This window comes from Balaenoptera ricei, chromosome 15 (genome assembly GCF_028023285.1).
Source record: "Balaenoptera ricei isolate mBalRic1 chromosome 15, mBalRic1.hap2, whole genome shotgun sequence".
In the NCBI taxonomy this organism is placed as follows: Eukaryota; Metazoa; Chordata; class Mammalia; order Artiodactyla; family Balaenopteridae; genus Balaenoptera; species Balaenoptera ricei.
Genome location: NC_082653.1, coordinates 5,310,227 through 5,334,705, shown reverse-complemented (window position 1 = coordinate 5,334,705; position 24,479 = coordinate 5,310,227). Strand labels below are relative to the sequence as shown.

Sequence of the window (24,479 nt, the reverse complement as noted above, 5' to 3'; positions counted from 1 at the left end):
CCCCAGGCGGGCCTCAGACCCCGTGTCTCAGGGGAGGAGACGAGGCATAGGCAAGCTGGAAGGGACGTCTTCCTCCCCCTCGCAAAAACCGCTGCAGGGGAGGGGGCTGCACCCATCCCTCCAACCACTGCTACCTGCCCTTCATCAGCCTGCAGTGCAGATGCCTCGAAACAGACCTGCGGAGTAAACTCATCTCCACGTGATGGGGCTGTGGGCATTTAGACTTCTGTCTTTGTCATTTATCAAATTCTTCGAATTTTTCTTAAATAAGGAGCACATATCACTTTTTCCTATCAGAAGAACCAGGCTATTTTCACTGTGAAATCAGCATTCTCTCTTTAGGGCTGGTATACATTGCTCTGGGCGTTCCGAGGGGTCCTTTTGGAAATACGAGCAGAAGCTTGAAAAACAAGCACACGGGTCAGCCCTGTGACTCCACTGCCTGGCATCTATCTGTTCTAGGAAACCTCAGAGAGGGGACAAAGGCTTCAAGGCCAGCCCTGAGCCACTAGGACCCCTGGGGATGGGCCCTGGACGCCAGCATTGCTGGGGCCCCAGATGATCAGAATCCAGGACTCTGTGTTCTTGAATCTGTATCTCCTGCAAGAAAACTTACAAAAATGCTGATTCCTGGCCCACCCCAGGTTTCTGGATCAGTGCCCCAGAGGGAAAGTCGTGAAGTTCCTATTTTTCAGCTCCATATCTGAGTTAAGAACAAATGCATGTGATAAAACGGGCTGCACTGGTCCCACGGGATAACCCCAGTTTACAAGGCTGATGGAAAAGCAGAGGAAACAGAGGACGACGGTCCCGGCCCCCCGGCCCGCCTCTCCCTTTTCCTGTGAGACTTTGGAAAAGCTGTTACACTTGCATTGGTTTCCTTACTTCCTGTCTGCCCCACTCAAGTGAGTCTGCCTTTTTCATGGCTGTGAACTTCCAGAGCCTTAGGCCCAACACATAGTAGGTGCTCAGTAAATGTGTCAAATGAATTCACGAATGAAGGAATGAAATATTCAGGCAAACTACCCGTCAGTAAGGTTCCTAAATGAGCACAAAATTACAGATGACACACCCACCCCATCCAGCCTTCCAGCACCCCTAGGATGGGCCAAGGGCTCTTGCACCCACAGATGGATGCCCCACAGATGCCTTGAGTGGGGCGCTGGTCGGGAGCCCTGGGCAGGCTCTCAAGGGGAAGGGGCGGATTCAGGAGGGTCAAGGTCCCCAGCGGTGCCGCAGGGCTGAGTCATCAAGGATCTCTGGGCCGGTAGAGGCGAAGGCGAAGGAGGTGCTGGGGGAGCCCAGGCTGGCAGGCCCACGGGTGGGGTCTGGAGAGGCCCCCTTGAGGCAACATCTCCTCCCATTCCCCAGAACTCCTCTCCTGGTCCCTCATGGGAGGGGGAAGGGTGAACTTTTCCCCCCAAAGAAATCACTCCTCTGCTGTGGAAAACTAAAAGGTCAGAGTGGAGACGGGCAGATGCCCACACCCTCCACCCTCCCAGAGCAGGGAAGAAACCGGCCCGAGGTGCAGAGCAAGCTGGGGCCAGGTCCACGTCTCCTGGTCTAGGTTTTGTCCCTGACACACATACAACACAGGGGCCCAGACTCACCTCGCTGGTGCCCGTGGCCTCAGTTCTAATGCCACCCCGACTGCACGGCCGTGGGCACCTGTGCCTCGACTTCCTCTGGCGAATGGGCTGAACACAACCCTGAGTGCGCCTGGGAGGGGCTGGTACCTGTAATCTCACAGGAGAAACCTCTCCCTGGGTAGAACTCCTACTCATGCCTCAAGGTCTTGTCTAACTTTACCCACCGGAGCCAAGGGCTTCCACGTCACTCTCCCCTCCCTTCTCACAGGCAGGTCCTGGGGGGCTGGTGTAGCCATCTCTCCCTCAATACTGGCCACGTCTTAAACCACAGAAGAGGCTGCATTTCTTAAGCATCTACGAGGCGCCCATCGCTCAGCTAAGCATGTCTTCTCTCCTGTAATCCTCACTAGGACCCCATAGCGTGGGTGACTCTCACCATCCCCATTGTGCAGAGGAGGAAGCAGAAGCTCCGAGAGCGGGAGCGGCCCCAAGGACCCTCTCCTAAGCTGCGGCGGTCAGACCCATGCCTTCTCCTCCTTGGGTCTGGGTCCTCAGTGACCACTCACTGCCTGCACGCTGGGCCTGGCCTCACCAAGGACTCCCAATGCTGCTGCTTCAGGGCAGATCAGATGTGCCCGTGCAATCATGGGGGCGGGGCGGATAACCACGGGGCAGCCAGGAGAAAGGGCCTGGTCCTGCCCCCCAGAAGCCCCCTCCTCTGCTCCTTCAGAGAAGCCCGGTCTCCACCTGGCCTGTGGCCGGCAGGGGATGACACGGCCACTCCTGGCCGCAGGAGGAATTCCTCGAGGGCTGAGGCTGCCAGATGGAGAAGAGGCAGGACGGCGCTCCCACGCCGGCTGGCACCGCTAGCTCGGCACCCACTGGCAGGGTGGCCTGCGGAAGCCTGGAGTCTGGGGCCCCTCTGTCCACTGCCGCCTCACCTGGACACTCTCCAGGGTGGAGGGAAAAGGCAGAGCTCTGGGAACCCCAGGCCACCATCCCTCCTTCCTAGTGCTGACCGGCAAGGCTGATGAGATCCACAAGGGGCCATAACTGTCCCTTGGCCAAGCCCGTAGCCCACACGCATAAATAAGTGGAGCTGAAGCCAGGCTGCCGGGGTTCAGGTCCCGGCCCTGCCCCTCAGCAGCCACAAGCCCGAAGCCCCGCGCCCTCTCAACCTCAGCACGTGTGCGTCTGTACACGGGGACTAATGATCGTCGTCCTGCCTGCCAGGGGCGTCGGGAGGATCCCACATCGCAGGGAGAGTCCCGGGCCGCGTTCCTGGGGACACGGTGGGGCTGCCTGAGTGCTGTAACTCTTAGGACTAGTTTCCCGGCTTTCACGCTTGGTCATAATCAACTGTTGATTTAGTCCTTGCTGTGGTTTGAGGTCTCGGGGGAAATGGTCAAAGCAAAAACTACCCAGAGGGGTATCAGGGCCCAAAGAGGCAGCACAAGGCCAGACGGGGCCCGAAGCAGCGGTACCACGTCGGCCATGCTCACCTGTGAGCAAGCCAGGTGCCTCCGCCCCTGCATTCCCGCCCAGGGGCCAGGACCTACGGATGCCCGACGCACAGCCAGGATCTTTCACATTCCAGCCAAGCTGCAATGCCTCTGTGGCCTGCAATAAAAATTCCTAGACAGGTAGTCAGGGACGAGGCGGGCCCCAGATGAGCAGGGAGGGCTGGGACCAGGGCCGTGCGCTCTCCTCTGCCCCACGAGTAGGGTCAGTGGGTTCAAGGAGCCACCTCTTTTCCCTTTCCTCTCAGTTCTTTAGGACCAGACCCAGGCCCAGGATCTGAGACCTGGGGTCCGGGTGCGGGAAGGTCTCTGAGTCAGGGGCTCTTTGGGAAGAAGCCTAGCTCACACGTCAGCTAGAGCAGCCTCACGGGGTCAGGCCCCCAGGGAACCTTGACACCACTAAGAGGTTCAATTCTAGTCTCACGTGGGGTCTTCAAACAGCTCCTGCCATCATCTGTCACATGCAAACTGTTTTTTTTTTCTATTTTTAACACTGATTGATTGATTGATTTTTTTCTATTTTTTTGGCCGCAACACGTGGCAAGGCGGGATCTTAGTTCCCCAACCAGGGATGGAACCCACGCCTCCCGCAGTGGAAGCGCGGAGTCTTAACCACTGGACCACAAGGGGATTTCCACATGCAAACTGTTTGGAAAATAGTAGAAATAAGCACAGCTCTGCCAAACCCCAAGCCAGACAGGTGGCAGAACTTCCCCCAACGATGGGACATGTCCCAGCAGTGACCAGGTGATGTTGGGGGCATCTCAGCCAGAGGGCAGTGTCCAGCAGATGGCAGGTGCCCATCAGGAGCCCACACCCCCTGTGAGGCCCCGGCCGGAGCTGAACCCACCGGGCCCTGTGATTCCCTTTCTTCCCACTGTGTCTCACTCTCCCCAGAGCCAAAAAGGTGCATTAGGAGGCTACGTAATAAATCACAGATCTATTCTGCAAAACATCAAATCATTTCAGGCACCGTAGGGCAATTAAGTTAAGGAGATTTTTCCCATTACAAAGACGGAACATAGAAATCTTGATTCAAACACACACCGAGATCCGGATGACACACAGCTGTGCAGGGCAGGTCGTGGACACCCCGGTCCCAGGGCACTCCTTTGCAAACCACGTGGCGGCCCTGAGATCTGGTGGGGCAATGGGTTTGCTTCTCCCCACTAGCACCTTCCTGAGGATAAAGCTGGGGCCCGTCACCTGCCGGAAGCTGCTCAGAGCTGTCTGTCTGGGGGAAGGATGAGAGTTTCCCCTCCATCCATAACTCTCTACCCATGAACCTTCCCCTCGGGTTCCCGCCCATGACGCGACCCCGTGACCTAGATCTCATTAGAACTGAGTTGACCCCGACCTTCAAACGGCCGGGTGACCTTAGAGGGGCAAAGAGCAAAGTGCTTCTACTCTGCAGGCGGTGCCGTGAGTCTGTAATTGCTTATTAAAGACCCCCGAGGACTCCTTGGGGCGCGCATCTTAAACATCACGTAAACCAGCCTTCCTGACCTTTGCCATTTCCAAATACCCCGTTAAAGGAATTTAAATTCCTTGATATTTAAAAAAAATAAATATTCAATCGACTCACTTTTACTACTTAGCCTTGTTTTGAACAATACTCATGAAATCGATGATGTGCTTTTGTTGCTTGTTCCGTTCTTCCTTATTTACATTTAACATACATTAACCTAAGAATATAACTATTAAATATGAAATACCCGTCCACATGCCATCTAAAATTTTCTCATGGGCTGCCAGTCTGCTTTGGGTCTGCCGATTTCTTTGAACTTACAAGGTCAGGTGGTTATGACCCAAGTGGTGTCAAGGGGTTCCAGATCCAGCTCGGCCAATTATCTTCGTGTACCCTTGGGCAAGTGACTTCCGTCCTCTGAGCCTCAGTCTGCCCGTGTGAAAAACAGATCTAGTAACGGTGGCTCCTGCAAAACTGCGTGTAGCATGGTGCCTGGCATTCACTAAATACCTGTAGTGAGCTATGTGTTGTCTGTCACACACAGCCCCAAAAAAGTCAGAACACTTACTAACATCCCCATTTTACAGACGAAGAACCGAGGCCTGGGGGCCACAAAGCTGGTAAGTGGCGTAGCCACGATTCTAAACTGGCACTCTGCCTCTGAAGCCACTCTGTGGGTATCCTTTTCTTCTTCAGGGAATGCTCGAGTCCCCGTGTCGGGGACCCCGTCTGCCAGCCCCACACTCTCCAGTGAGGCATGCCCCAACCCCCAGGACATACAGCTCCATCCCGAGGTCCAAGCCGTCCGTCAGCCGGCAGGAACTCAGCCTGGGTGCTCTCTGCTTGAGTAACCACCTCCCCCAGACATGATTCATACCTGTCTGGGGTCACCCACATCCTCATTCCCTGCAAAGGAATGCGGGCCAGGTGAGGCGGGCTGGCGGGCTGGCATCAGTGGCTGGCGGGGCCGTGCCAGGTGGCGGCAGAGGTGTAGCCTGCTGAGTTTCCAAAGCCTCTGCCACCACCCTGAGTCTCCCTGGCTAGGGCTGGACAGATGCCCAGGCCCCAAGTGGCCGTTTATGGGGCTCAGATTCAGGTTATAAAACCTCTTCCTGGGCTTCCCTGGTGGCGCAGTGGTTAAGAATCCACCTGCCAATGCAGGGGACACGGGTTCGAGCCCTGGTCCGGGAAGATCCGACATGCCGCAGAGCAACTAAGCCCGTGCGCCACAACTACTGAGCCTGCGCTCTTGAGCCTGTGAGCCACAACTACTGAAGCCTGCGTGCCTAGAGCCTGTGTTCCACAACAAGAGAAGCCACTGCAATGAAAAGCCCTCGCACCTCAATGAAGAGTAGCCCCCGCTCGCTGCAACTAGAGAAAGCCAGCGCACAGCAAAGGAAGACCCAACGCAGCCAATTAAATAAATAAATAAATAAATAAATAAATAAATCTTTAAAAAAAAAAAAAAAAAAAAAACCTCTTCCCCACGAAGGTGCCTGGAATTCCACCCTTAGATAGTCATTCCTCTGGGTCCACATGCCCCTTTTACGGGGCTTTTCCCTGTTTGAATGGCAGCCCTGTGGTTCATCCACACAACTGAATGCTGCTCAGAAATCAAAAGGAATCACTACGGAGACACACAACATGGATGGATCTCAAAGTCAGGAGGCTGAGTGAAAGAAGCCAAACAAAAAGAGTGAACATACAGTGTGACTGCATTTATGCAAAGTTCTCCACTCAGAAAATTTAATCTCTGAGATTAAATTTAAATCTCCGAGATTCTGTGATTGAATCTGCAGTGACTGCCTCGGTGAGGGGCAGGGTGGGGCAGGTACAGACTGGGAGGGGCAGGTACAGACTGGGAGGGGCAGGGGGCCTGGTGCTGAGCCGGAAGGTCCCTCGTCTCCATCTGGACGCTGGTAACATGCACAGACACCGGCCAAAACTCAACACAGTGCACACGTACGTCTGTGCACTTTCTGTCTATGAATTATACCTCAATAGACACGTCACAGCAGGGGAAGTGCAGGTTCGCAGAGGAAGTTTAACAACTGAAGGGAAGGGAAGGGACAGCTGGTGAGGTCTGACTGGGTCTCTGCAGTGCCTTCCTTCTCACAAGAGCCTCAGGGTTCAATTAAGCCCCTTTTACAGAGAACAAAATTAAGAAGGGAGGAGAAGGCAAGAAATGGTAGGGGAAGAGGTATGAGCAGGGCTCACCGGGGGCTTCAGTGATGAGAAAATCTTCTGTCTGGAACATTCCGCCTTCAACTGCAAGCCCACCAGTGCCCTGTTCCTGCCTCTGTGTGATTCTCCCTTCCACCCCCTGGGAAAGATACCCTTCAAGAAGAGACGTGCCACCCCTGGTGAAGCAGAAAGCCACACGTTGGTAGCCAAGAACCCAGAAGGCAAAGGCAGGGGCAGCTCAAGCTGAAGGGTGGGTTTAAGGCGTGTCCGGCAGCCACAGGGAGAAGAGGAAGCCAGGGCCCTGGGTGCCCAGCCTGATCCTGGTGAAACCAGGTGCCCCTACCATCCCCTGAACTAGACGGTAACTTCCGGGCCCCGGGCCGCCACTCCACCCACCAGACCCCAGGCCATCCCCCTGCACCGCAGCTGGCAGAGGCCTCAGGGGTCGCTCGGCTGCTCGAGCACCTGCCCTGGAAGGACAGGACGGGCGCTGGAAGATGAGGTCGATGCCAGGGCTCACGGGCCCCGCGGTCCTGCTGCCCAACGCACAGCGACGTGTGCAAGTGTGAGCTGCGGCCTGGCTCGCACAGAGTCCCGCCAGCCTGCTGTCCTTACGATGATGACGTTATTGGTGGCAGCGCTCTGATTAGCCACAGAAAGGCTTCAGGCTGAAAGCTGGCCTGGATTTCCTCCCTTCCCTCGACTGAATCTCAGTTTCTCCATCTGTAAGCATGGGGTGGGGGCCCAGCCCCACACGGCTTAACCCCAGCAACACCCTGGAATTAGCCGGGGAGCTTTAAGAAGCTCCACTCCTGCCTTGGGGTGCGCCTGAGGGTCAGGGTTGCAGACCCCCCGGGGCTTCCATGTCGGCAGGATGGAGAAAGGCTGTTGAGAAGGAGGCTGGAAAGGGACCTCAGTCTTAATGCTCTCTGGACCCTCTCCTCGCTCCCTCTCCCGAGGCACCCCTCTTGGGGAGCCCAGGCCCTGCCCAGCGCCCCATAGGTCACCATGACCCTTTTCTCCCGTCAGCTGCAACCCGACACGGGACAGATTCCTGCTCTCGCTGGCACGGAGCCCCGGGATCGTCGCCGGTGACCATTCCAAGAAGGGGAGCGTGTGGAGGAGGGATGAACAGGACGCAGGCTCATCTGCAAAAGCCCGAGAGCAAAGGCGGAGAGGCCTGGAGTCGGCCACAGCCTTACACGGGTGACAAGCGGTTCTGAAGCTGGGGGGACAGCGGGCAAAGCACAGACTTTGGAGTCCCGTAGCCCAAGTTCAAATCCTGCTCTGCTCCTGGCTGGTGATCTCCGCACCCTGGCACGTGCCTTAGCTCCGCTTCCTCCTGTGCCAATGGGGTTGCCCCGAGGGCGTACAAGGTGCTTGGTGAGCATCTGTGACTGTCGGCAGGAATGGCCGGGGTTCGAAAAGCCACAATGCGACTGAGGCAATCATCAAGGAAACAGACAAAGTTGCTGGACACTGGGGGCTCACTGCCCAAATACTGACTGCCCAGCTTCTCTCCTTTCTTCCTCTTCTTCCTGAAGCCCACCCCCACTCACTTGGGTCTATTCCAGGAGAGGGTTCAGAGCTCATTCTCACTAGAGTGCAAAAGAATGCCGCAACATGCATCCCAGGTAAAAATGGAGGCTTCTGTGACATTTGAGTTGGTGACCCCGATTTTAAAGAAAGACAAATGAAGTAATATTGGGGGGCTGAGAGTAACATGGGTAGGGGGCTTACTCCAGATCTCACCATGAATGAGCCCAGAGGATTGGGAGGGACCCAGGCCTGACATCTGAAGCCAGGGCCTGGGTCATATCAAAGTGGTGGCACAGCCTTAGAACTCATAGTAGGGACTGTCCCCGACTTGTCAGGCAGCCCAAGGGCCTCCACGTGACATGACGAGCAGATGGGGAGTCCCGGTGGCTGCATGCAGGAGCAGTCCCTCCCCTTCCAGGAGCTCTGCAGCCCTTGCCACTCTCCCATGCTGGCATCGATTAGCAATGTCTGTCACGGGCAGCAAGGGGAGTGCTGGCTCAAATGCCATGCACTCATCCCTGATCCACACTTTGAAAGTCACAAAGGGGCTCCATAAGTACCGGCTAAATTCTCCTCTAACTAAAGAGTTATAGGAACTGGGGATCCACAGATACCCACCCGAGCCAGGACCTCATTCAGTGATGCAGAGGACAGGATACAGTGGAGCAAGTCACACAGACGGAGAATCAACCAGAAAAGGAGACTTCAGAAGAGAAATGGCCACGGGAAGAAATATTCCTTAACTAAACATAAGCAACTTCTGGATTATGCACTTGCAGGCAGGGCCTAGATTTATGTGGATGATTGGAAGTTGGACTCATAATTACACCTCTGCGCCATGTAGCAGGCGAGTCTAATTACCCTCTAGATGGGAGGACGGTGACAATTTTATTTAGGGCCAAAAGTAACTAATAAAATTAGACAAAATTAGCAGCTCCACGTGTAAGTCCCCACACACTACAGATTAATGCAGAGACTTGACAACTGCAAACATCTAATAACTGTCCTTGTTAGAGAAATGAGAGGGGACGGGAGTGGCCCCTGACCCTTAAGCCTGGATATCTGAACTATCCCGTGGTGAACCTAGTGGATAGACTTTTTAAAAAGGCAACGTTCTCTGCATTTGTGGCTTTGGGGTTGAAACTCTGGCTCTAGGTTTGATTGGGGGTGTCCCTACATGTCAGCCTGCTCAGAGACTGGGATCCACAAACACGGGAAAGATACACCCGAGATAGGAGTGCATTTAGCTGTGGTCCATCAGGACGATCAACAGCAGCAAATGGAGGGGTGTTCAGAGGGCTGGCTGGTGTCATTTCATCGGTTATACTCACCGATGTAACTGACACCCTTTCCATCATCTCGATACAGCCACCTGTTTCTCCCATACCATAAACAGACTAGAAAAAATTGTTTCCCCTGTGGCCGTGACCCCCATCGGCTGCTCAACTCAGCCCCGTATGAATCATTCCTGGCTCACCGCAACCGGGTTCTGAAATGACTGGACAGCAACGGGGCAGCACAGACACCAATAAATGAATCATGCCTTCCACAAGACCAAACCTTTGGCTTTTACAGACACCAATTTACAAAGTAGAAAGAAAAGAACAAAGAAATCACTCAGGGTGTTTGCGCAAAGTTGATTCATAGGTTTACAGAATTATTACCGACTAAATTATTTTCAGGAAGGCAATTAGACCCGTGACCAGCTACAGCACCTCAGCCTGAATTCTCAGACTTGGGAATTCGCAAAGTGGGCCAGGGGCAGATACCAAATTCCTGCAGGGCTCCCCAAGCCGAATGGACCCTCCCTGCCTCCTTCACTTTCTACTTTCTTTTAGAGGGTTATTTAAGACCTTGATGAAGTCTTTCTGTGTAGCCACATGAGCCATGTAAAGGAAGTAAGCATGTACGCACTTAGTTTTGCTAAACGTCTTGGTCTTGACTTTTTATTTTTTATTCCTGAAGTGCAGCAACCATAATAGACCATACAGATTCTCCCTCCTGTGATCGGGATTTTGAAATACATTACCTACAACTGCCAGACTCTTCCACCATCTCTCAACTGACGTCCACTGGAGGGATATCAGAGCAAAGCTACTCTGCCTGCTATAAAGCTTAGGCAGATGAAGAAATAGCGCTTGCTATGGCCACGTGCAAATTCTGAGCCTCCCCAGTGGAAATGTGGCCTCTGGGACGAATCACCCCACAGGGCTTGGGTTGACGCTTGTTGGCCAGGCATTTGAACATTATAGGGCAGCTTTAGCCAGTCTAAAAGCATCCCCGTCAGGAATGTCTGACCCTGGTGGGCAAAGTGACATAAGCGAGAACACAACTGAGCTCACGCCTGGCTGACGCTCTCAGGCAGCAGCCCCACTTACCAGCAGCCGCCTGGACCCTCTCGGGCACAGCAAGGCAAGGGGGGCGGCGGGGCCGTCTTGCGGAACCTACTCCAGATGAGCAGTCAGCAACTAGGTACCCAAGACCAGCGGGGCTGAAAAAAACCTCTTTTGGGAAAGGGCAGTCTGCTTTGCCCAAAATGTGCAGGAAAACTGACTCAGCTGCTCGTTTCCATTGCTTCTGAGGACAGAGCCTGGGAACCCTGATTTCACCTCCCTGGGGGAGCCCAGGGCAAAACACACCTGCGGGGGTGGTGGGGATGTGGTTCCCGCTGTGGCCTCCAAGCGGGGGACCTCAGAGAAGCCTCCTAGCCTTGGGTGGAATGCACACGTCTTAAAATATTCTGCATATTTTATATTATAAATATAAGTCTATATACGCATGTATTTTTTATACCCAATGATATGTGGTTTTAATGTATTAAAGCACATATTTCTGTATTCTTAACCACTGACACCCACACAGATCCACAGCTGGATCTGTCACTTTTGCCCGCAACCGCAAAGCCAGGGATGGAAACATCAGCTCCTGCAGACCTTAAGGACCTACAGAGACTCTCCTATCCCTGAAGCGTGACTGCGATGATAGAAGGTGACAGATCAAATGCCAGCAGTTACAGAACCTCAGTGCATGCTCCCAGCAGCCACGGGGGTGATGAAGGAGCACTATAAATCCACTCTTTCACTCACTGCTTCATTGTTTACTGAACATCTGCTCTGTGCCAAGATCATGCAAAAGTTGTATGCGTCCTAAGTAGAACCTGGCACAGCTGCCCCCATCCCCATCACCACCGAAGTCCATATTAGGGATAGAAGATATGGGACCGTTTCTCCAAACATCAAAGGCAAGTTGGTGTCCTGAACTCATATGACTGTTCAGTGGTTTAAGTTGTATCTGTCCAGACCCTGGGGAGCCCAGCGCTGGTGCCAGGCATGGGGCACCGGGAGACGTTTCCAGAGGACAGTGTAACTTTAAGAGTTGGCTCAAGGAGGCCAGAAGCGAACTTTACCCAACATTCAGATCCCAGAGCCCCTGGGATTTTACACTTGTTACCAAATAATTAAAACTCTCTTTTCTGCCAGGAGAACCACTTCCCAAACCCACCGGATACAATAATAAATGACTATAGTTAAAATACATCTGAAGGTAAGGAAGATCAGACTCCACATTTCCCAATGCTTTCAACATCCTACAAGTGCATTGCAGAGGCACCGATTCTAAGCCAAGTGACCACCCCCTTCCTCCCCGCTCCCACTCCAGTGAAAAACAAATACATATCAGACTTTGCGGGAACGTCAGGAAGATCCGATCACCACCTGGTTACCTCGGAAGGTGAGTCACAGTAGCTGGCTAACTCCTTGCAGCCTGTGGGTCTCACGGTCACATCCGAGCAGACGCCAGCTCCACTGGGGTAACAAATGGATAGAGCGATCAAAAAACACTCCAAGTCTGAAACAACTGTGTGCAGATAAGAATCGCCCTAGAAATCCCCCTTTCGGGGGCATGGGGCAGGCCCAGCGATGCACCTTTGTCATTTCTAAGCTCTTAGTGGCACTAAAGTGACACTGAGAGACCCCGACCTCCGGGGGCAGCGGCAGGGGCCTTTCTGCGTGGGTTTCGGTACCTGCCCCCGAGGGAGAGGTGGTGGGGAGGAGGCTGAGGCACAGCTTCCTGCCCCAAACAGTGGAAACGTCCCTGGAGCATTCAAAATGTTTTGTGCCGAGGTGCTTTTCATTGCTGGGCAATTGTCTTGACAAGCTATGAAGCAGGTGTTAATCTCCCCTCTGTTTTGCAGAGGGGCAAGCAGGGAAGCTTAGGAGGGATCCCCAAAAGGATGGTTTTCCAAGTCTATATCCTGACCACCTCCTGTCCTGCCTGGAATCTTCTAGGAGCCTGCTGGCCCGCCCTGCCCCCTCCCTTCTCCCCTCATACACAAGGTACCAACCAGGCTCCTGGATATAATGAACAAAATGGACCCCAACCTCTCAGCGACCAGAGGGAAGAGAGATGACACAACTCATTACACAATATTCAATACCACGTGACAGGTCTGGAAGGAGACCCACGGGGTGCTCTTCGAGCCCAAACACAATGACCAGTCAGGGAGCCCAGGGGCCCTCCCCGAAAGAGGCTTTGAGGTTGCCCCTGTTTCGGTTTCCTCTCAGCCCTCCTCCCCGAAATGAACTCATTTTCTTGTCCCTGTCCTGACTAGAACGGCGGCCCTCGGAGGGTAGGTTTATCTGTGTAGTTGTCCCCTGATGTTCTGCAGTGCCCAGAACAGCACTTGGAACAGCACCCTCGGTGCAGGATGAAGTGCTGAATTACTCAGCACCTACGGGATGCTCTGCCCCACGTAGGTCCCCCATAAAGTCTAGATCTTCATCATCCCACCCTGGCCAGAAGTTTGGCAGTGCTCAGACCCCGGACGGCCTGGAAATCCTAGGAAAGCTAAGCTATGGTCCCTCCAGGAACAGCCCTGGGCCACTTAGCAAGCCCCTGCCACAAGATCGGATGGTGGTGGTTTGGGGGTGCGGGAAGGAGCCAGAGACAGAGACAGCCTGATGCGGGACACATGTTTGGGGGAGACCTTTCCAATGAAAGTCAGCCAGTGTGCTGTCCAACTGTGTGCTCTGAGATTTGTTAGTGCTTTTCCCTGATGAATGGGAGTCGGTGTTGTGTCATGGGGAAGAAATCACGGGAGCATGGGCTGTGGGGTCAGGGAGCTGAGGTTTGAATCCCAACAGAGCATCAGTTCCTGGCTGTGTGACCCAGAGCAAGTGTCTTACCCTCTCTGATCCCGTTTTTGCATCTACAAATTGGTGATAGCAACAGCTCTCTCACAGAGTTGTTTTGAAGATTGAGAAAAATGCGTCACTAGTACCTGGCACATAATAAGCTCTTCATATCCAACTAGGAAAGGGAGTGGAAACAAAAACCCATCAGTCACCCTGGAAACAGAAGACAGAAGCTGTTCTGTGGCTCTTGGAAAGCCTGGGGATGCCCTAAACCTTTTCTCAGCTCATCCCTGGGTGCTGAAGCCCCTGCTCCTCTCGGCAAGCCATGCTGGGACCTTTCCCGGCTTGGTGACAGACACCTCTACCAGTGCCTGACAAGGCCCTGGCAAGACCCCGCAATGTCAGGGTTTGGTTTTGTGGTGCCACCCAAAGGAAAGTGAAGTCGACGTGACTTCATGGAGGGTACAGCCCACCTGGGGAGGTGGAAGGGCAGGAGCGAAGACGCAGGTGCTCAGAGGTGGAGAAGTGAAACCCACCGGGGGAAAAAAGATCAGGGTCTGTTTTTGATGGCTCACTCTCCACCCCTGTACCCTCACTTGTTAAAAATGGAAATGAATTTTCAAAGTGAGAGCCTCAAACCATTCGGAGTTTCTGGGCTGTGTGCTCCCAACCGTCTTAGGAATGGACCCAGTGGGGTATCTGGTGTCAGGGTGGTGCTGACTTCTTCATGGCCGCATACCCTCCACCCCCAGAGCCCAGTCTCTGCCTCCAAAGCAGGCTCTGGATTCCAGTGACCCAGCGGGGGACCCTAAGAGATGTCTGGGCCTTCCTGGGCCAAGGGTGGACGTGCTGGAGGTTTGCCAGCCAGGGACAAGGAAACCCACACAAATATTCAGTTACCTCCACTTTCAAGGTCATGGTGCCCACATGGGCCTGTTCGTTCCAACATCCCCAACCAGTGCCGGCACCCCAGCCCCAGGCTGGAGGAACCCTCTTCTGAAGCCCTTCTCAACAGGCAGAGTGCCAGAGTGTGACCGCTAGGGGACAGGACAAGCGGGTCATTGGGCCTAGTTCACCCCACTGTCACCGCCAGCTCCCATGACCACACTCCCCGAAAATCATCTTTGAATCCTCCCGACACCCCAGCACACCGGAGCTGCTGTCACCTAGACCTACAGATGGGCCAAGTGACAGTGAAAGGTGACACAGCCAGCAAGTCTGGGAGCGGGGCAGAGCTTCCATCCCTCTGGCCCTGGGTCACGCTCTCAACCCACTTCAGCCCTCGGGAGAGAGGGTCTGCGAGCAGGTGAGAAAAGAAGGAATTGTCAGTACTTAAATCCCAGGAGTTTTACAACAAAATCTAGCTGTCCAGGTCCCTGAAACTGAGAGATCTGGCCTCACAGGGCCCACGTGACAACGGTGAGCCCACTGGCAGTGGTCCCTTTAGGCAGGACTTCCGTCCACTGTTCTCTGCAGCTCCCCCCTCCAAAACAGAGGACACTGAGTTTGCCACCCTGAACCGTGCTCTGCAGGCCTCTGAAGGCCCGGAGCAGTGGGGTACATCCTCTCTGTTACTCAGGCACACAAAGAGGAGGGGGCAGGTGGCACCCACGGCACCCAGCCCCACCCCTAACCAAGCATCCTCACACGCACACACGCAGGCATGCACGCGACACCTTTTAAAAAGCACAGAATGTGTCCTCGGCCTTGATCTCCTCCTCAGCACGTGCGCCATACAAGAGCCCAAGGCTGGCAGGAGTACAGTCTCCAAAACTCAGTGTGTCAGAGCTCTTTCTCTTTGCGCGGGACCCCAGGTGCCAAGCCGCCTGCCAACTTCTCTCTGGGTGATGACACCTGGAGACAAGTCCACGTGGGCCCTCTGGCTTGGGGCCCCCCACCCGTACCCTCCTCTCCAACACTTTCTTATGTTTTAACAATTGACCAAACCATGGACGTTTAAAAACCCTGAGACGAGGTGGGGCAGGTACGTGGAGGTGGCACCTGGGCACAGCTGAGCTGGCCGCTCTGGGGTTACTGGGGCTCAAGTGCATCTCACTGTCCCGAAGGTAAGCAGCCGCCCCCATCCCGCCCCGCCAGCCTCCTCTCCCAGGCAGCCTCACGCACAGCTCCATCTCCCTTCCTCTCTTTCAAAGGGAGAGTGCATACATTTGCACAACTTATAGGGGAGAAAGTATGTGTGTGTGCACTTTTTTCCTTTGTATTTGTCTCACATGCCCAGAAGAAGCTGTAACCATTCCCATCCTCGAGAGAAGCTGGCCGGAAAGGCAGAAAGGGGTAGCAGCTGAGTGTGTGAGCCCATATGTGTGCGTGTGTGTTGGCATGGGTGTGTGTGCACACGCATGTGTGTGCCTGTGTATGCGTGTGTGCACAAAAGCCATTAGTTCTTCTGTGTCTTGACAAACACTAAGCTCACCCCTGACCCCAGGACGTGCTGGGCGGTGTAGCTGGCTTAACCCAGACTTCCTGGGAAGCTGTGGCCAACGGCCTGACCTGAGATCCAGTCAAAACTCAGCCTCCTACGACACCTCAACCTAAAACCCGGACAGTCAGAAAACATGTGGGTTAAAAGTCCCAGCTGAGAGGGTCCACAGGGGTAAAAGCTGGTGCCGGCTGGACGTCCATAGTTTAACCGGAAACCTGAAATATCAGCTTTCAAGGGTGCCCGAGTCTTTCCTCCTAATAAATGCAAATCCAAGGCGAAAACCGGAAATTTCATCAAGGAGGAGCCCCAATCCTCCCTGCGCGTGGCACACAAGAGGCGCTCAATAAAGGCTAAGTGGATGAGTGGCAGGTGCCACCTTGGGCGTTCACAGGGACTGATTTTGGAAAGGAACAGAGGATCATCTTCTCTCCACTGAGATCTGCCCTCCCGCCCCCTCCAGCCCCCTTGGAAAAACCAGTAACTGATTAAAACGGTGGTTCTCAGCCAGGGACAATGTGCCCCTCAGAGGGCATCTGGCAAAGTCTGGAGACATTTTTGGTTGCTGCAACTTGCTGGGGGGAGTACAACCCTATTCCTGACACCTAGAGGGTAGAGCCGGGGGTGCTGCTGAATAGCCAACACGCAAGACAACCTTCCCTTCCCTCCCAACAGGGACTTATCTGGCCCAGGCGTCCTAGTGCCAAGGGTGACATACCCTGGATTCCAGTGTTACACGTGCACAGCACATGTGCCAGACAAACCACCAGAAAATTGGGTTCCTATGAGTTTCTGAGTCTCTAGTGCTTGGGGATATTTGTTTGGAATCGGAGGAGAGGTCGGAGAAGAGGAATCCGAGGCTCAATGGCTCCGGTTGTGTTAAACAACAAAGCCACCACCATAGACACCGTCTGCAGAGGTGCAGGGCGCAGCCAGGGCAGGGGCACCTCCCAGGACCCTCCAGAAATGCTGCCACGAGGGCCAACGGCTGTCTGGCCCTACAATTCGGTCTGTCCAGAAAAGACAGTTAGCATCTGTCTGCCCCCAAAAGTCTCAAGCAGAAGCTGGAGGAGAAAGACAGGGGGTAATTTCTAAGAGATGCAGCAGAACTGAAAAGAGGTCACAGAATGCCAAGAAAAATGCAAATGTGTGTGCCAAGAGGAATCCTTTCCTCAAAAGTTGCCACATCGAACTCCCTGGCTGTCATCTCCGGTGGGCTGTCACTTGAGCTGGTTGTTTTCCATTCCAAGAACCCTGGCTCTTTCCCAGAATGGTGTATTTTTCCGTGGGGTGAGTTCTGAGAACAGCAAAGTCCCATCAGACAGCAGCCCACACCCCTCGACCCTCAGGAGAGACGGGAGCCCCTGGAGAGTCTTGGCAGTGTCTCATCAAAGTCAAGACCATCCCAGATATCTGGCTTCCTCAGGGCCAACCCAGTTCCCATTCTTCCGGGTGCAAAGGAGAATGCTGCTGATTTCCTCCAGCCCCCAAGTTCAAGGTGGACCTACTCTGGGGCCCCTGGTCCATTTTCAAGATGGTGTGTGCGTTCCATGAGAAATAACCCTGGGTCTGAGTCTAGCATGGCTTGGGGACCTGGGACAAAGCTTTCCATTGCCACTTCCCCTCATCTATAAATCGAGGGCGTGAACCCCGAGTTTGCCAAGGGTCCACCCAGGTCTGATATTTGGGGCCACTGAAGACCACACCAAGGACCCAGCACTATTCGAGGGGCAGGGAGCCAGTTCCGGCACTGATGCCTCCAGCCAGACTTTGGAGAGAGCGAGGTCTCATCTTGAAAGACGGTAGAGTTTTTTATTTCAACCATCATGGTCTCGTTTTTCAGATGAGGAAACTGAGGCCCAGGGGGCTTAACGGACCTACCAAGGGCAATCTCTTCTTTTCTAAAAGAGGAGCCCCCTGAACACTGCCCTGAAGCCCAACTCCAAATCCAACTTCAACGTTCTACTTGAACCCCCAGCTCAGATCATGAGAAATGCACAGCGACCACTGTCCGTTTCTTTTCCTCCTTCCATTTTCCCTTCCCTCCTTCCGTCCTTATTTTTGTATAAAGAAACTCCAGGCCTTTAAAGCGTCCTCATCAGACTGTTTCCGGGAAATCTGATTAGCACTCGCCACAAACTGTTACATTATACCTGCGCTTTAAAGACCGCTTCCCTCCCTGCCCTGGGCTTTCTTCCAGGGAGTAGAGGGCCGTGTGTAAAAAATACACTGAGCAGGATGACTAATGGGCCAGCTGGAGCAGGCCAGGGTTCCAGGCACTAATAACCTCAAGGGCCCCACTCAGATGCCGAAGCACACCGGTCAAAACAGGCATCGGACTTAACGGCCTCTTGGTGTCGGTCAAAATATTGTCAGGGCTGATTAGCCCAAGAAGGCACAGAAATAAAAATGAATTTTTTTAAAAAGTCCTGAACACAAAGGAGGAAGAGCAGAACGTCCGGCCATGCCCAGCCCTCATAATGGATAAGTTCAACCTGACAATGTGGACCCGGGTGGGGTGCGGGGAGCTCCCTAAGGCAGTTTTACAGGAGGGGGAGAATAAGGCATAGAGAGTACTTGAGCACCAATCCACTTAGCACCAGCGAGACTCTCCAAACATGTGCGAACATATTTTAATAATATCCTCCTGCATTTCATTAGCCTCTGGAGTTCACAAAGGGCCTTTGGGAAGCAATCTGGTTTAATGCAACTCAATTCCGCAAACGCTGGCTCTGGGCAGGTTCTCCTGGCATCTCGCTGGCCTGGCAAGAGGCAGCTGGGGGCGGGGGGGGGGGTTGGTGGTGAGGGAGAGCAAGGCTTTCAATTCCACGACTGGAGGGAGTGGGGACCGGCAGATGGAAGGACCCACCACCAACGCCAGCCAGCCTGCCCCAGCAGGGCCGGTCATGGGTTATTTTTACCTCTTGCGCCTCACTGTACAGGCTCAGGGGTCGAAAACTGTGGCAGCCGCCTGCGGAAACTGGCTTATGAGTCACCCAGTGACTGCCCTCGCTCGGTGGCGGCTGTCTCTGGACTCCTGGTCCCAGATGGAAGAAGGCTGGCCCCAGCAGGGAAGGGCTGTGTGCCACCCTCGCCTGGGGAGATTAGGGGAGACCATGGGGACACTGAAGCTCAGAGAGACAAGGGGTCTCCAAAGGGTGGGCGGGGGGAGGGGGTATAGGCTAGAAGGCAGTCCCCTGGGGGGTGCCAGTCAAATGCCCATCCACCCCAAGGTCCACCTGGGTGGGCTACGTGTGACGGACGTCCAGGCTTATTTGTCTCAACTTCTCCGAGCACAGGGCGAGTCAGCGCCAAGCTTCAAACCCTCCCCTCCCCACCCTTGGTCCACCTCCCCCTTTCAGAGCAAGGCAGTCCCAAATACAGACAGCCCCAAACTTTGACTCATTTGTAACCACCGTCCCAGCCAGACTGAGCCAAACTGTCCAGACAGAGGCTATTTATAGGTGTGTCGGGGACACAGACAATCACACAATGACACACACTCAGGATCCACGTTCGCCAGACCCGCCAGCGCTGAGCCCTGGATTCAGACACCTGGACACAAATGGTCCCCAGACCCCCAGGGAGATGCACACACTCAAGAGGGGCACCCAGACCCGGACACAGAGAGACCCAGAGACCCAGGAAGACTCGGGCGCACACATTCCCGGGGCAGCCCGCGAGCCAGACACACAGACATACAGAGAGGGACGCCGAGACCTAGACCGAGACACACAGACACGCACACTCCACAGACGTACGGAAACCCACTCACACAGACCGAGAGCCACAGAGCCACACACACCCGGAGCCCCAGGCACCGCGCAGGCCAGACAGTGTCTCACACGCCTGACACCCCCCTGCCCCCAAGCCAAAGTTGATAAAGAGCCGGCCTAATTGCTCCATCGCGACTGCCCTTTAGGGAAATAAAATGGAAACTTCACGGATCCACCCGCCCCAGCCCTCCCGCGCCGGGCGCCCCGCCGCCCTCTGAGCAGCTCGGCCCCGGGTCCGAGTCCCGGCGGGCGGGGCGCGGGCAGCGGGGGCCGTGCCAGGCTCGCAGCGCCGCGGGACAAAGCCGGGCCGGCCGCCAGCTGCCGCGAGCCGGGAGGGCGCGCCCCGGGCGCGGCGGGCGCAGCCGGGGCGCGGGGCGCACGGCCCGAGGGGGCGCGCACGGCCCAGGCCCCCGCCCGCATTTGCGCCTCGACTCGGGGTCCGAGCCTGACGGGGCCTCCGGGGAGGGGGGCGCGGGGTCACTCACTGATCTCCATGCTCTGGAACAAAGAGCGTTTGCAGTTGCACGTGCAGGAGACATTGGGCTGCCCGGCGGCGGCGGCGGCGGCGGTGCTGTTGACCCCCATCAAGCGGTGCATGGACGGCGCGGCGGCGCGGCGCGGGGCGCAGAGGGCTCGGGGGCGGCCGGGGGGGGCTCCGGCCGGCGCCCGGCGCTCGGGCCCCGCATGCAGGAGGCGCGCGGCGGGGAAGGCGCGCCCCGGCTCGCCGGGCTCGGGGCGCCGCCAAGTTCCCGGGGCGCCGCGGGACTCAGTGCTCGGGGCCGCGCTCCCCTGCGCCCCCCGACTGCCCCTCCGCAGCCCCGGGGGCGTCGGCAGTGCCCGCGGGTGGCGTCCGGGAAATGGGCTGGCAGCCGGGGCGCGCGCTGCCGCCGGGGCTGAGCCTCCGCTGCTGGCTTCCCCCAGCCGAGCGCCTCCGCCGCCGCCGCCGCCGCCTCCTCCTCATTCAAGTCCAAGGAGATCGGGTTTCGCTCCGAGACCGCGGTCGGAGGCAGGCAGACGGTCTGACGTCAGCGCTAGACGGGGCTGCCGGTTCCCACCGCGCGGGGGCCGGGGAGGGGGCGCGCGCTGCGCCAATCCCCGCCGAGGTTCCCCCGCACCCCTTCCCCGGGCCGCGGGGCGGGGTGACGGGGAAGGGGGCGGGCTCTTAAAGGGCCAGAGCAAGGCGGCCCGCGTAGACCCGGGACCCGCGCGGCGGAGGAAGGGCACAGCGTCCCCTCCCCTACGGGGGTCAGTTAGGAAGCTCTGCCCGGCGCAGACCAGGCCCTGGGCAGCGGGATTGGGTCCCAGCCATTGCGGGTGCGTTCCTCCCAACCCGGCACCCGGGGTCCTCGACCGAGGCTTTGTGGGGGGGGGGGGGGGAAGCTTGCCCCCCCCCCCAGAGAAGCACGATTTCCCTGGGACTCGGGGCAGGGGAAATTAAGGGAAGGGGGCAGCCCTCCAGGTTACCCATTACCTGATTTTGCAGTAAGCTCCCCGACTCCAGATCTGCAGCCCCAGGAGGCCCCAAGCCCACTGCGCCCCCCGCGCACTTTAACCCGACCGAGAGGAGGTAGACTGGGGAAAACTGGAACTCGCGTAGGCACGCCCCGGACAGCTCTGAGAAACGCCCGGGAGCCCTTGTCATGTAAATACGTGTCCGGGACTCGTAACTTCCCAGCCGGCGGGGCCCGGGGCAATCCACACCCAACGTCTGCTGCCCGAGGGGCCACCGGGTGGGGGGGGGGGGGGCGGGGAAGGGGCACGGCTCGGGAGTTCTAAAGACGGGGGAGGAAGTGCGGGGGTGTACTTTTATTTCAAGTTTTAATTACAGAAGTGCTGCAAGAACACATTCTCCTGGAATTAAAAAGATATTAAAATATTACGTAAGAGGCCCCCTCCCTGGCCCATCTCCACATCCTCTCAGCAATTCGGTGTGTCCTCTCCTAGACCCTGCCCGAAATCTCCATTTATTTAACAAGTACTTATTTACCGTGCGCCAGAAACTTACCAACATGAACGCAATCTGACACCTACTCTGAGGGGCAGGAGTATTATTATCCCCATTTTACAGACACGGAAGATGGCGGGGGGGGGGGTCACTTGATTAGGGTCACACAATGGAGGAGTCTAAGCTGAACCCAGGTCAGCTCCCCACCCCGTCCGCCGCCCAAATATTTTTAGTTCTTTAAATATCCACATATCCCTGTAATGCCTGGAGTTTTCCTAATGAGCAGAGACTACTTTTGCATTGGGGAGGGGTAGGTTTTAAAAGTTATTGGCATTTCCTTTTAATAGACTGGAACCAGAGCTGTATCTTGCAGAACTCAACTGAAAGCCAGCCCAAGAAGTGGTGAGGTCTCTTCCCCAACGGGGCACAGTGATGCCTCTTGCTTTCTTAGGAGGGCAGGCCCAGGAACTTTTTCTAGAGGGTTCAAGCTCAGGAGTGATTGACTGGTGAGGGAGCCAAGCCCAGGGGCCAGGAAGGGGGGAAGCACTCAGGGCCTACGGGGGAGGGCGCCCCTGCCATGGGCTGGACAGTCTCAGCCCCTACCTTAAGGAGGGGTCAGTCTCACCAGCAGGTCCAAGGAAGGAACAGGGGAGGTCTGGCTGCAATTGGACCTCAGCAGCTTGGAGGAAAAGCTGGAGAGTCATGAACATGCCTTGGGGGTCCCTGAAATTGTTATCAGGGCCTGGGGATGACCTTGAATCCCACTCATGTCCCAAAGGAGACCACCAGCCTTGCCCCTCATTTCAGCCATTCCTTCATTCATTCAGTCAACAGACTTTCACTGAGCTCTAGCTAGCCCTGAGCGTCAGGAATTCAGTGAGGCCAGGGGCAGCCCCCGCGCTCCTGAATTCTCTTGCAGCTGATCTGGCCTGTCTGGCAGCAAGAATCACACACCGCTGATTGTTTTGGAAATGAGGCAGCATTTTACACAATTCAGGTTAAACTGCCAGCAGGCAAAAATAAGCAGTTAATTCAGTGGATTAAAAAGCAAACCCACTACACTGACCTCTGGTTCATCCGTCTGGAACGACAGCACTGGTCACATTTAATGAGCACCTACAATGTGACCCCACTGTTTTGATGGTAACACCTGGGACTAGTTAGTGGTCTCCGTCCTGGCTCCAAAGTTAGTTCTGCCTGGAGGCCTAATGCAGGGTCTCAGTATGGTGGTGGCAACTGCATCTCCAAAGATGAGTGGGACACAATCATGTGACCTTGTTGAGTATCTTCACCTCTCTGACCTCAGTTTCCTCCTCTTCAAAGTGGGGATGCTAAAGGTGACTTTGCCTGGGGTGATTGTGAGGGGGTGAGGGGGGCAGTGCCTTGGAAGTGCATAAGAAGAGGGCTGAATATATGTTAGCAGTTATGCTATTTAATCCTCATGGAACCCCAGCTGGGGAGGCTCTGGCATTTATGTTGTTTTCTCTTTTGCAGACGAGGATATTGACAACTGGAAAGCCTTCCCGCAATGACAGGGCCCCTGGCTGAGTGGGTAGCAGGAAAGGACAAAGATGCTTTGGAAGAAGCATACACACACACTCATGGGAGGCTTCACGTGTGCCTAGGGCTGCCAGATAAATGTGAATGTCAGATAAACCATGAACAATTTTTAGTATAAGTGTATCTTGTGCAGTATTTGAGACATACTTATACTGGAAATTTATGTGTTGCTTACCTGAAATTTCATTTTAACTTGATGTCTTGTGTTTTATTTGCTAAATCTGGCAACCCTATGTGCGCCAGGCATGACCCTATGTGGTGCTGGGAACGCAGTGATGGGGGACAGAGCGCGCTGTCAGGCTGGGCACGGGAAGAGGTGATGTGGGCTGAGATGGGAGAGCTCACTCTGTTGGCAGTGCGGGTACTGGGAGGCGGCCCACCTCTGCTGGGCCAGCCTGAGTCCGTGGGAAGGAGACCGAAAGTCAGGGAAAGACATTTCCTTCCTTCGCTCAGTAAATGTTGTGCCTCTATTCAGTGCCAGGCTCTGTGCTGGGTACTAGACACAGGGCAGCAACCAAAATAAACTCCCCACCCTCCTGTGACATCGTGGGGGTCAGGAGAGACTAGAGACAGGCCTGAAAACCTGTAGCTAAACTACGGGTTACTTCAGACACGGTAATGATGAGCTAGAGGTTGGGTTGCTGATCAAGGCAGCCCACTCCGAGGAGGTGGTGTTTCATTCAACTCGTATTTACTGAGCATCCTCCTAGGGCCCTCCTGGGGCTCGGATTCTTGCGGGTGAGACAGACAACAGATGTGTAAACATGTAAGTCCAAGCGATGGTTTCAGAGGGACAAGAGTTGGAAAGAAACAAAGGGACCCGGCCTGGATGCAGCTGGAGCCCAAGGGGTCAGGTGGCCTCTCTGGGGAGGTGGGACAGGCAGGGAGGGAGCCCCAGGCTGGGGGCAGCACATGCCCAGGCCAGAGCCCTTGGTGGAAGAGGAACTAAAGGAAATCTGGGACTTGGAATACATTTCCCAACCCGGTTACAGGTCGTGGGATTGTGAAATGGGTGTGTGTCCCCAGACGACCGCTGGCACAGGCCTTTCTGGGCCTCCAGACAGCACATGCGGCTGTCTGCCCTGAGCAGGGGTTGGATCTGCCACAGGGGGATCTTTAGATAGAAACCTTGCGGTCCAGCCCCGTAAGGAGGCCTTGCTCCTGCCAGGGCCTGCCGTCTGGGCTGCACTGCCGGCCGGCTTCACGGGTGTGCAGCCCAGGCAGATGACAGGGCCCCAGGTTCCGAAGGGCCCCTTGCTTGGTTTGATGTTCTATTGTCACCATCTTGAAATTCTTCATAATTAATAATTTTTGAACCATGGGCCC

The 24,479-nt window shown here is 55.4% G+C and overlaps 1 protein-coding gene across 1 annotated transcript in view; it reads right to left on the bottom strand.

Annotated features, from left to right (window-relative positions):
* Positions 1 to 20,290, bottom strand: part of PMEPA1 (prostate transmembrane protein, androgen induced 1) — a 58,084-nt gene extending 37,794 nt beyond the window's left edge. Inside the window, exon 1 of the mRNA XM_059895760.1 lies at positions 20,134 to 20,290. Coding sequence (XP_059751743.1) covers positions 20,134 to 20,245 — 112 coding nt within the window. The 5' untranslated portion in view covers positions 20,246 to 20,290. The remainder of the gene's footprint in view (positions 1 to 20,133) is intronic.
* Between the last annotated feature and the right edge of the window lie 4,189 nt (positions 20,291 to 24,479).